General features: G+C 42.1%; 1 protein-coding gene across 1 annotated transcript in view; it reads right to left on the bottom strand.

The window, feature by feature from the left end:
• Positions 1-13,601, bottom strand: part of LOC115178108 (zinc finger protein 385D) — a 37,760-nt gene that overhangs the window by 3,197 nt on the left and 20,962 nt on the right. The window contains exons 3-5 of the mRNA XM_029739142.1: positions 13,199-13,306; positions 8,676-8,844; positions 261-611 (exon numbers count right to left, since the gene is read on the bottom strand). Of these exons, the coding sequence (XP_029595002.1) occupies positions 261-611; positions 8,676-8,844; positions 13,199-13,306 (628 nt within the window). The remainder of the gene's footprint in view (positions 1-260; positions 612-8,675; positions 8,845-13,198; positions 13,307-13,601) is intronic.

Raw genomic sequence — 13,601 nt, 5'->3', positions numbered from 1 at the left:
TGATAAAATAGGAAGAAGTGAGTCACAATAAGGTCTATCAGGCATTTGCATCCACAGTCCTTTGCCACTATTATGTAAACAGCATTGAGAGGCACTAACATTATTTGCCAATGAATAGACCCTACCAATCAAATGATGGACATGATTGGCTGTGTTCTTCACATTGACAGAAGAGTGAACTCTATTTAAGAGCTGCTATTCAGGGTTAGTGATTGAGCCCCCAGGGACAGGAGGGACTGAGAGGAGGGCAGGTCTCTCACCACTGTTATGAGCCTCCAGTTGGGATGCCGAGTTGACGGCCATCTTGCAGAGCGAGCAGTAGAGCAGACGCCTGGCTTTCTCTTCCTCTGTCTCCAGGTCGATCTCAGCCTCTTGCTCCACCTCCATGTCTGGTTCTAAAGGTGAGCTGGGTTTGGGCGAGGCCCTGTCATCCCATCCTGTAGCTGAGGTAGTCTCTGTCCCTGTGGATGAGTTGGGACTCGATGCCAGCGTAGGTGCCAGGGGTGGTAACATTGATGTCATGGGTGCCATGGTTGATGTCAGGGATCCCAGGGTTGGAGCCAGTGTGAGCACAGGAGATAGTGGTAGTGGCGATGCACCTGGAAAGCCATCTGTAGAGGGCGATAGATATGTTAATTTACCTTCCCTTCTGAAATAACCTGTTACAAGTTGACTACTGCACCAAAAATAATTGTCTCATGTATGGAGATCAAAGTCATCTATGGATCAATAAGATCTGATGAGAGAAACAACACAAGTCGGTATAAAAAAATACTGTGAACTGGCTCCTCATTTACCAAAATAAAATGTTAGTCTTGGCAGCATCCCCTGATCGATGTCAATTCCTCTCAGTTCTCTCTACTGCAATGACACAGACTGAATATCGCCAGCCAAGAGAGCGAATCAATAGTGAATTCATTTCATTTATAACACTCTACAATATCCAAATTACAGTATACACCATTAACTCTAGTTGACACTTTTGATACTTGATATTTCTGTTATATCGCATAAAGCCACCATAATTAGCATTTGAGTGAATCCTTAATTGTGTCATGACTGTCCTGATCAGGTCAGGTTACAGGAGAACACAACCCTACAGAGTATCTCTCACCCCCAACAGAGGAGGAGAGATCTAGGGGTCTGAAGATGTGGGGATTTTATGACCCCTCACTCCCATTGTAAATCTTAGGCGACAGACAAAATTCCTTTGTCCTCTCACCATGGAGAACCAGACTCAGAACATTAAACATGCAATAAATGGACTTTGGAAGAATGGTTTCCGTCAGCCACACTGGTGGTAATGACGATAGATGGAATATGAATGTCATTTTTTTGTTGTTATTAAAAGTTAAAGGATGATGTTATTATGAAAACATTGTAACTGTAAGAGTTTTTCTAGTATATGCTTGATGTTTTTATACATTGTACGTTGTGTGGAAAATGTCCAAATCAAAGAGAATATTTTGGTAAAGATGAAATGTGAAGTTAGTTGCCTAAAATTGGATTTGAGTAAAATCGAGACCTTGCCTCTTAACTTGGTAAGCCCAGAGAATTGCCCTAAAGGCGGTTACGCCCACTTTTGACCCGAGGGTATAAGACATGTGAGTTAAGAATTAACATATCAGACTAAGTGACCCGAGCTGCAGCAAGGTCTGAGTAGTCAACGAACCCAAAACGCAACACGAGGTTGAAGACAAAGGAACCTTATTCTATCCATGCTACGGAGGAGTAGCTGCGTCTAAGCGGGTGAATTCAAGCAGGACCACCCGGCCTCCACTCCCCATCGAATCGTATCTACACTGTTTCATTCCTATGCTGGCTTTCCTCAGAAGACCCCTTTCAGAACGAGGGTGAGGAATCAGACTATTAAGCCAAAAGGACACTGACATCGTGAGGACCACCAGAGAAGTGCGCCATTCTGGAAGCCTAAACGGCCCACGCAGAGACCCACAGCGGAGACCTTCAACCCGTAATTACATCATTATATTCTGACCCATAAGAGCGGCAGTTCAGGGGCAAGGCTAGGGTAAAATAAGCATAGCTGACAAATGCACCCAAATGTATATTTCTCTCGTGTACTTTGTCTTTTTCTCTCTCTTTTAAATCCCCATTTTGGGTAACACGCGCCAGAGTGTGTTGGCCCGTTGTACTAAGTACTAACCAATAGCCTAGACTGTGTTTTTGTGTATGTGTATCTTTTATTATAATTTTAGCTTTCTAGTAAATAAATAATCAACTAAAAGTGGTGTGATACGAACTCATTGGTGAGACTCGGGTTTGTGCAAATTCCCGGATTATGCGATGTTCAGAATGAGACTGTAGAGAAAATTGATTAATTAGCAACTGTTGTAAAATCGATATTCTGATATTCTTTGAGTTAATTTGGGAAATAGAAACTCAATAAAACACATTTTCCCATGGTGCCCCAGGTTAATGAGTTAATAATTGCTTGATTCATTTAATCCCGCAATTATAAACCTTTAATCATTCGATGAGCAGCAGTCGTCACATTAACTAATACAACGTCACGACAATTAGATGGCAACCGATGGTGGGCCTCACCTTGTCACTGATGAATACTATTTATGTTAAGAGAAAAACAATAACAGTGCCCCCTCACCCCCTGCAATTATTATTCAGCTACTCCCAGCCTTCTTTTGAGTGCCAGGTATCAAAACATCCCTCAGTCACACTATGCCAATCCTTCAGTCAAAGCCAACTCACTAGAGACCGAGAGCTGTCAACCTACCTCCTTCTGTGGGCAGGTTTTCAGCACAAGATAATGATTTGATTTGTCCTTGAAAAGCAGGGTTAAATGTATTTTTGTAGTTTGTCTATCAACATACATGTATTGTGCTTGCATGCGCACATGCGTGTCTTTATAAATGTGCTTTTGAGTATGTACTCTCTCTATGTACACTGTGTTTTTGTGGTGAGTATATACAGTACAGTCGTGGCCAAAAGTTTTGAGAATGACACAAATATGAATTTTCACAAAGTCTGCTGCCTCAGTTTGTATGATGGCAATTTGCATATACTCCAGAATGTTATGAAGAGTCATAAGATGAATTGCAATTAATTGCAAAGTCCCTCTTTGCCATGCAAATGAACTGAATCCCAAAAAAACATTTCCACTGCATTTCAGCCCTGCCACAAAAGGGCCAGCTGACATAATGTCAGTGATTCTCTCATTAACACAGGTGTGAGTGTTGACAAGGACAAGGCTGGAGATCACTCTGTCGTGCTGATTGAGTTCGAATAACAGACTGGAAGCTTCAAAAGGAGGGTGGTGCTTGGAATCATTGTTCTTCCTCTGTCAACCATGGTTATCTGCAAGGAAACACATGTTGTTATCATTGCTTTGCACAAAAAGGGCTTCACAGGCAAAGATATTGCTGCCAGAAAGATTGCCACTAAATCAACCATTTATCGGATCATCAAGAAGTTCAAGTAGAGCGGTTCAATTGTTGTGAAGAAGGCTTCAGGGCGCCCAAGAAAGTTCAGCAAGCGCCAGGACCGTCTCCTAAAGTTGATTCAGCTGCGGGATCGGGGCACCACCAGTACAGAGCTTGCTCAGGAATGGCAGCAGGCAGGGGTTAGTGCATCTGCACGCACAGTGAGGCGAAGACTTTTGGAGGATGGCCTGGTGTCAAGAAGGGCAGCAAAGAAGCCACTTCTCTCCAGGAAAAACATCAGGGACAGACTGATATTCTGCAAAAGGTACAGGGATTGGACTGCTGAGGACTGGGGTAAAGTCATTTTCTCTGATGAATCCCCTTTCCGATTGTTTGGGGCATCCGGAAAAAAGCTTGTCCGTAGAAGACAAGGTGAGCGCTACCATCAGTCCTGTGTCATGCCAACAGTAAAGCATCCTGATACCATTCATGTGTGGGGTTGCTTCTCAGCCAAGGGAGTGGGCTCACTCACAATTTTGCCTAAGAACACAGCCATGAATAAAGAATGGTACCAACACATCCTCCGAGAGCAACATCTCCCAACTATCCAGGAACAGTTTGGTGATGAACAATGCCTTTTCCAGCATGATGGAGCACCTTGCCATAAGGCAAAAGTAATAGCTAAGTGGCTTGGGGAACAAAACATCAATATTTTGGGTCCATGACCAGGAAACTCCCCAGACCATAATCCCATTGAGAACTTGTGGTCAATCCTCAAGAGGCGGGTGGACAAACAAAAACCCACAAATTCTGACAAACTTCAAGCATTGATTATGCAAGAATGGGCTGCCATCAGTCAGGATGTGGCCCAGAAGTTAATTGACAGCATGCCAGGACGGATTGCAGAGGTCTTGAAAAAGAAGGGTCAACACTGCAAATATTGACTGTTTGCATCAACTTCATGTAATTGTCAATAAAAGCCTTTGACACTTATGAAATGCTTGTAATTATACTTCAATATTCCATAGTAACATCTGCCAAAAATATCTAAAGACACTGAAGCAGCAAACCTTGAGGAAATTAATATTTGTGTCATTCTCAAAACTTTTGGCCACGACTGTGTGTGTGTGGTTGTGTACTGTTCACACACAAGCATGGATGTGACTCTTCGTTGCTTCATCTTTTAAACAGGAAATCCCATTTCAGTGACCCACCTCTACTTCAATCAAAGGTGACCTGTTCAAAAGGCAATGTAGGCACATACATGTGTCTGTTCTTGCATTGCAGTGCACTCGTCTTCCATAATGCCATTAAAGAGCCATTTGCCTTTCGCGAGCAGGTGATTATAGTGTACTTTGGCTGGCCTAAAACGCCCTCTACTCTGGGAAGGCTCCAGTAATCCATATCCCCACTCGCTGTGACCTAACTGGCTCTGTTAAGAACTCAATCACCTCTCATTAATGAAGGTAATGACTGTGATCAATCTAGAGAGGCAGCGGGTGGGGACTGACAGTTATGGGCTAAGAGAGGGGGGGTAGTGAGGGAGAAAGAGAGAGAAAAGGGGAGATAAGGGGTAATAGAGTAAATAAGGAAAGGAGTAAGGAGATGGAACGAGAAAGAGAGATTGGAGAGGGAAAGAGAGCGTGGAGAGGAAGCAACAGTGAGAGAGAAAGAGGGAATGAAAAATACAGTAAGTGAAAGAAAGATGAGGAAGTGCAGGGACCCCAGAAGGAAAGGGGGAAGAGAGGAAATAAAATCAAAAGAGAGGGACACAATTAGAGAGAGAGAGAAAGTGAGAGAGAGAGGATGCCACAAAGAAAGAGGGAATTCGATTGGGAAAAAGAGACAGCTATCATGACCCTCTTGGAGAGCTTCTCGTCCTTTTTGTCGTCTGTTTCTTTTTTACCCCCCTTTTCTCCCCAATTTTGATCTTGTCTCATCACTGCAACTCCCCAATTGGCTTCGGAGAGGCGAAGGTAGAGTCACGCGCTCCTTAACACCCGCCAGCTTAACCCGGAAGCCAGCCGCACCAATGTGTCGGAGGAAACACCGTTCAACTGGCGACCGGTATCAGCTTGCAGGCACTCGGCCCACCACAAGGAGTCGCTAGGGAGCGATGAGCCTCCCCCCCGGCCAAACCCTCCTCTAACCCGGATGACGCTGTGCACCGTCCTATGGGACTCCCGGCCACGGCCGGTTGTGGCACAGCCCGGGAATGAACAAGGGTCAGTAGTAAAGCCTCGATCATTGCGATGCAGCTTAGACCGGTGTGCCATTCGGGAGGCCCACATTGCCTATTTCTATACCTCTATAGCTCTCAGTTTTCCCAGGAGATTTCCTTTGGCGATAGAGCAGAAATGCTCTTCTCAAATCCTTCCACTCTCGTTAGGCTTCCAGGCAATCACAGAGCTCCCCCTGAGATCTGATTACCTTTCTCAATGATGCTGGATTAAGCTCTTTAATTAAAATGATGGGGCCCCATTATATGCCACCATGACTTAAAGAACAGAAACCCCTCAAGGCCCTGCAGTTGTGAGGCATTCCTTCCTTTCTTCATTTTGATTTCCAGGCCAACTACAGAGGCAGTTTTGAATCTACTGTGATTAGGATCTCGATAAAGTAGCTTTGACACAGAAGTGTATTTATTATGGTTGTGATTATCATTTGGATAACAGAGCAAAATTATCTTTGAGATATTTCACAGCAGGCAGGGGTCATAGAATTTACGTTGACTCATTCAGCCCCTCCTTCCTCATTGGAATTCATTCTCCAGACAAAATCCCTTTGGAAAGTTTCTACAGCTTTAAACCTCCTCGGAACTTCTCACAAACGAGGGCATTTACAGGAAATCCTAGTTCCACGCAAGTGAAAAGCAGGTTTAATGCACAGAGTCATCAGCTTTTCCACTTTGTGATGCATGTCTGTGTTTAAGGGCTTTTTCCAACCCAGTGCATACAGATTTGGATCTTTGAATTCCTTGTTGCTTAGGAGACGTGCATGGGGAGCTTTAGTGGTTAACTGATGGCTGAACAAGCCTAAGCACGCCCCCATGCCCCATGCCTGTTCTATTGTGCAGCTGCTGTCAGTGCAGGCATAGCTCCCCTGACAATCTGCTCTTTAATAGCTAATATCAGGGTACATTTCCTCAGGCACTGGACTGGAACTGAGAGATGGCGACTGCGTTATGGGCAACTCTTCTCTTTCTTAGCCACGTGCATGCGCACACACGCACACAGACACACACAGACACACAGCTTGACAAGCAGTGGGTAAGCCATTGGCTAATCTATACAATCTCACTGTGGCCGGCTGTCCATTCGAAGCCACACACAAGTTCACAAGTTTAAAACACACACACACACACACACACACACATCCTCAAAATGCATACAGAAAATACATGAACTCACATGTACACAGAATGTGTGTTATAATGGCTCTTCGGCAGAAGTTTTGCATCAACACTGAGAGCCCACTATCAAAAGAGACTGCAGTTCTTCTCCCCCTTCCTCATATCTGCTCTCCGTAGCCATTTCTCTTCCCTGACCTCGGCTTTTCATTAGAGGAGCTCACGGGCACTGATATACCACTAAATACTTCAGCCCCAAAGATAATGTGGCGTTTACCCGCCTCGCCAATTAATTTCCCTGACATCTGAGCACATTAATATTCATTACCCAACACCCCTTTTGACAAACGGACGCTCCCACGCTTTGTAGACACGATAGTGAGGTGGAGGAGAAACCTGCTTGTTGTGTTTTGGGAGGTCAGTGATGAAAATGATTTATGGCTATTTGTTCCTTTTCCCGATACAGTGTTTAATGGTCTGTCTTTGAGGCCTTTCAGGGTCTTATTTTGAAACATTATTTTGCGAACAATATTTTCCACATAGTGAGACGTGGGCTTGTTCTTGAGACACACCTATGAGTGAGCTCTGGACTGCATTTCTCTAACACATGCATAAATATTCAAAGACATACTGGATGAATAAACTAAAGCTTGTTTTGGACTTCATTAGGTTTGTACTAGACTGAAGCGTGATATCAGCTCTCGTTAGAAGGGGGTTTCAGTTAAACTAACATGAGGAGGACCAAAACATACATTGACGAAATCCCCCATTTGTGGAGAAAACGTTATGTTAAAAAGTTCCTTCACAACTCAAATCAAACTTTATTTGTCATATGCGCCGAACACAACAGGTGTAGACCTTACTTTGAAATGCTTACTTACGAGCCCTTAACCAACAATGCAGTTCAAGAAAGAGTTAAGAAAATGTTTACCAAATAAACTAAAGTAAAAAATAATAAAAAGGTACACAATAAAATAACAATAACAAGGCTATATACAGGGGGTACCGGTACCGAGTCAATGTGCGGGGGTACAGGTTAGTCGAGGTAATTTGTATATGAAGGTAGGGGTAAAGTGACTAGAATGTGGGGACAAAACATTATCCCATTGGAATAAATAACTTTTGACTTTTGAAATATGTTGATACTCTCTCTGTAAATTGTGAATGATCCTATTCTGCAGGTGTGAGCATGTGGAACCAGAGGGTTCACAATGCAGTGCCTTCAGAGTGTGAACAGGAATCGCAGAACCTGAGCTCAATTATGGATGCTTGTATGTGCTCCAGAAATGTGCTCCTGGTTTAAAATCGCTTACTCATGGAACATTGGATTGTAGGCCCTAGACTGAGGCACTCAGACCTAATCCTGGAAAGCTATGGTCCAAGGTTTCATTGGTGCCATTTTATGAGGCAATTAAAGATGGATACAGGAAGACTTTAGTAGTGGACAGAGGTAACCCAGAGAGCACTCTGGTTCTCCAGGTCCTATGGGTTTAACTGTAAGACTAATGGAATTGACAGAGGTCATCCTCCGGGCCTCCACTGACTACATTTTAGAAAGATAAAAGAGAGTCAAGCTTATCTGGTCCTGGTGCCTGCCTCCTGTAGTAAATGTACATCATCAAGACGTCTCCTGTATCTACTTCCTCCTGCTCCCAACTTCCTCTAGTGTGACAACATGATCAGATATACAACATTTACAGTAATGTTATCCAGGTGAAAACAAATGGATGTGGAGAAAGAGAACTATCAGCACACAGTTTTCTTTTGCAACCTTTACACCAAAGGGACCTGGTCAGGTATTTCGGCAGACTCGGCACCTTTTGAAATGTGTTGGATGGATGTGACAAAGATGAGTGACAGGCAGAGAGAGTGGATGGGGATTGGAAAAAACAGCGGATACGGAAGGAAAGTAAATGAAAATTACCAACCTTTCCTGTCAGTGCCGTAGCACATTTCTGGAGGGTTGATGCTCTTAGGGGCTTCCTGGTTGGTGGTTTGCTTGGTGACCACTGTACCTTTGAGCTTACATTTGGTAGCGTCCAGAGATTTCAGCTTCTTGGCATGTTTTGTTCCTTTGTAGTGGGCTAAGGCTTGGCTCTGTGAGAAGAACAAATAGCAGGCTCAATTTAAACCAGGCCAAATTATGACCAAAAACGAACTCAAATCAGTGACTCATGAAATATACAACACAGTGAGCAGGCATCACAAAGCATTGCCTTTTATAGTGCTAAGTAAACACAAACTTTAAAGGGGTTCAGCATCAAAAGAACATCCATGACAGTAACAAGGACCACGCGCTACAGACTTTAGTCTAATTTAATTTACAATGTTATCCATGCTCCTTTGCCTGTTATGTGATTTTTTTTGTTTATCTCACATCTCAGTATAGAATCAATGGCCATGTGATGGGTGAATCTGTGATAGTCTGATGTATTATTTATGTAGCTGTTTGAATTTAGAGTCCAGACACGATTCGTCCAAGATTCACCTTCACAGCGGATTTACCCGGACTCGTGGACTGGACCACATGCAAAAACTTTCAGTCGTCCTTGTTTACCTCCACATACTTCCTGGCTGACTTTGCCCGTGGCAAGAAAGGAAGGTATTAGGAAAAATGCTATTGCCTTTTGTGCCAACCACATCCCCAGCAGGACATTGTTAGCATCTGTATGGGCTACGAGGGAAGTTTCAATCAAAACCATTGAGACAAATAATTCTTACTTGCCGTTTGCAATTTTTAGGAATAATTAGCTTTCTCCATGCCAATTAGAGCAAATCAACAAAATGGAAACTTCCAGATAAAACCCCTTTTCTCTGCACTCAACCTAAATTGATTTAGTCTGTGGAAGTCATAGACAATTATTGGCATTGGAAAATGCATACAATACTAATCCTCTGCTGCAAGGAATACATATATTTTTTAAAGCCAAGCATGGCACTAGCTAGTTTTCTATCCAATTGGCAACAGATTTTCATGCGAATATTCTAAAATCTGCATTAAGATATTTTCCCACCAAAGATCTGTGCGTGATGACGTAGTACATATAAACATATTTTGTTATACTATTGCTGTTAAATATAAATTAAATGGATTTCCATCGCATTTTCAACTCTACTGATCATTTTGTCAGAAGAAATGTTGCGTTTTATAGCGAATCTTTGGTCTTGGCACGTGCGCTCTAACCAACAGCAAGATTATTTTTGTTTTTCAAACGGCAGCCAAACATCGATTATCATGTCATCAGAATAAGACGTAGATATTTATTGGAAAGGAGCATCAAGCTCATCAACTTGCACTTTTACCACCCTATAAAGTGCATCATCACTTATTTCATCTGTAGCCTAATATACAGCCTGCTTTAACGAGTCGTAGTGGAAGGACCACACAATATCATCGCGTGACTTGAAATTTACTTCGATATGATGGTTACTCTATCAATATTTGCGCATAAAGGCGTTTCCACCGCCATTTCTCGCATTCTATATTTTACAGAAACAAAAAGATCCCACTTTGTCGAGAGTATTTTGTTTGCTTGACATTTGGAAAGTTTATCCAACAAAATGTGCTGTTTCCTTCAGGCCTGTCATGACATTTTTTAGCCGACGTGTTCTTTACACGAATAAAAAGGTTGGATGGAAAGCTGGTTAATGTCTATGTTATCTTTACTCCAATATATTGCTTCCTTATATCATGCTCCAGGTATCCAAGCCATCAGTAGATTTTTGCCAGAAGATACAAGTGATATGGATGAGTGTTTAGTGTAATCAAGTCCATAATTCATCTTTCATTAGAGCAATGATGTGGAAAAATTGCCTTAATGATACTTGTGGTTTGACACAGACCTGATTAAGGTGGGGAAGGAGGCAATTCGTTTTTGGATGGTCTATAAGTGAGAAAGACATCTTATGGAAAAAGACTGGCAAATAGCCACTTAGTCAATCAACTCACAGAAAATTAAAGTGCCTTCCACTTGGTATTTAATGTTCTGTGCATTCTTTAAATCATTCTTAAAATATACAAAATATGACATTTTTTGGTTGGGTTATAGTCACTATGTTACAGTATATGGGTGGCTGTATGGAAATATCTTGCTGGCGGTGTAATTAGATCAATAAAACCATGTGTAAGGAAAAAGATTCCAATCTGGACAAAGAAGTCCAAACAAAGGCATAACAGAGTTATGTGTGCTTGTGAGAGAGGGAGAGAAAGAGGGAGAATGCTGTAGCAGGCCTCACTCTCCAATGACTTGCATTGGAATTATTTCTATATATACAGTACCAGTCTAACGTTTGGACACACCTACTCATTCAAGGGTATTTCTTTGTTTTTACTATTTTCTACATTGTAGAATAATAGTAAAGACATCAAAAGTGGAACCAAAAATTTCAAATTTGGACTCATCAGACCAAAGGACAGATTTCCACCGGTCAAATGTCCATTGCATGTTTCTTGGCCCAAGCAATTCTCTTCTTCTTATTGGTGTCCTTTAGTAGTGATTTCTTTGCAGCAATTCGACCATGAAGGCCTGATTCACACAGTTTCCTCTGAACAGTTGATGTTGAGATGTGTCTGTTACTTGAACTCTGTGAAGCATTTATTTGGGCTGCAATTTCTGAGGCTGGTAACTATTGAACTTATCGTCTGCAGCAGAGGTAACTCTGGGTCTTCCTTTCCTGTGGCGGTCCTTATGAGAGCCAGTTTCATCATAGCGCTTGATGGTTTTTGTGACTGCACTTCAATAAACATTTAAAGTTCTTGAAATTGTCAGGTTTGACTAACCTTCATGTCTTAAAGTAATGATGGACTGTGGTTTCTTTTTGCTTATTTGAGCTGTTCTTGCCATAATATGGACTTGGTCTTTAACCAAATAGGGCTGTCTTCTGTATACCGCCCCTACCTTGTCACAACAGCTTCAACACAACCCAGGAAGCCAAACACCATGATGATGACTCCAACAATTAAGAGCAGGTTTAGAGCTGGGACTGCTTCATCTGCAATACTGCTTCCATCCCTATTCACTTTGGTAGATGGAGACACTCATAAGGATGCATTTATCGATCCAGGGCAGCAAGTTGAAGAAGAAGAAAAGCAGATACTTCAAGCCCTTTTTATAGACTGACATTTTCTGTCAACAGCCAAGCAAGAGGTGAAGAGAATCAGTGTGAAGTTCTCCACAGCGTGAGACTGGTTTGGTGGCAGTGGGTGTGTTTGTGGCTTGTGTTTTACTGGTCACCAATCAGAACATCAGTAGTTATCTCCTCAGGTTGAAATGTGAGGAGACATCCTCCTCTAAAGAATGACTTTTGAGGTAAAAATTGTTTTACTGTTTGAGCAAGAAATTTGAGAGCTGTCAGCTTATTGAGGCAGTTTTGACTTAGTGCAGAGGAAAACTGGGTGGGAATATCCCAATTATATGGTACAATGGAAAGACCCCTTTAATTAAATCATATTGTATGTATTTTAGTTTTTTTTCACCACTCAAAAGTCCAGGTGTTCTGTTCTTCACCAAAGTAAGTTAGGCTACATGCACCATCCACCACCCAAACAACCTCCAAGTCCACCAGGTTTCTCCATCCAATTTTAACTCCTATATAGTCAATCTGCAAAGATGATAAAGTATTTTTGATGTCCAAGTGACATCAAACTGAAATTTCTTCTCCCTATCTCGGTACCACGGAGATTTGATAGGTAAACACCATCTTTATCTGTTTGCTCAGGAGTTGATTGATGGCTGGGATGGATGATGATTATCCTGAGCTAGACCTCAATGCTGAAGAAATAATAACCGCCGCAGTGAGTAATCACTAGCACATTGGGGCCCTGAATAGATAGCTAGCTTCCTTAGAGGAGGAAGTATGACGATGCCATTTTGTAATGCTACTGAATTAACTACCCCTGGCTCAAAAATGTGTTTTAAATTGTAGGAAAAATGTGATTTGATGGTAAGAACAAGGAAATTGAACAGTCAGATTCCATGCATTTTAGCAATGAGGGTTATATCAGAACTACTTTGTTTATTATTAAACAACTGCTGTCGTGTATTGCAAGCTAACAGTTACTTACTCCAACTTTAAAGTCTTTACAAGAAAGTTGCCCTAGATTACAAAGACGGCATGTTGTGCTGGATATATTATTCAGGACACATCCCCATATGAGACAAGTGACATCATGTGCTATTTCACAACTGACATCTTATATAAGGATGCAATGTGTCCCCTTTTATAACAAATTACATATACTTTTGAAGATTCATGAGCCCGTTATGTCTTATGTTTCAAGCAAGACTTTGTTTGAAGTATGACCTCATCAACATCTTCTGGGATCCTGTAAATATGGGTTGAGCAAGTAGGAGTGGACCTTTGTACTTTGTTATTCAGTCTAATACGACTCAACACAGCACAGGTTCATCGAGGGCATTTGGACCCGTGTGATCTCCAGAAGCTCACTCACCTGTGAGTTGAATCTCAGCTGGCACACGCTGCACGAGACGTGTCTTCTCTTCGTCAAGGGAGGAACTCCAAACGTGTGATGCATAACAGCTTTCTGAACTGGGTCCATCTGGGGGGAGAGAGGAGAGTATAGAATCTAAGTGAGATACAGTGTTAGAACAGACCTCTAAATCAACCAACTTACATCCTTTGGTGTGGTGGAAAGAGAAAATGATTTTCTTTAGAGCAGGGTTCCCTAACTCAGGCAGGGGATTTTTTTTTATATGGATTATTATTCTTTTTTTTTTTATTGCTGGACACAAAAGACTGTAACAACACCAGCAAATCATCAGCTCCAAATCATCAGCTCCAAATCATCAGCTCTGTTCCAAAGTATTCCCACGCATAGTAGAGAGATATATGTG

The sequence above is a fragment of the Salmo trutta genome, chromosome 3 (assembly GCF_901001165.1).
Source record: "Salmo trutta chromosome 3, fSalTru1.1, whole genome shotgun sequence".
Taxonomy (NCBI): Eukaryota; Metazoa; Chordata; class Actinopteri; order Salmoniformes; family Salmonidae; genus Salmo; species Salmo trutta.
This window is presented reverse-complemented; position numbering and strand designations above follow the sequence as displayed.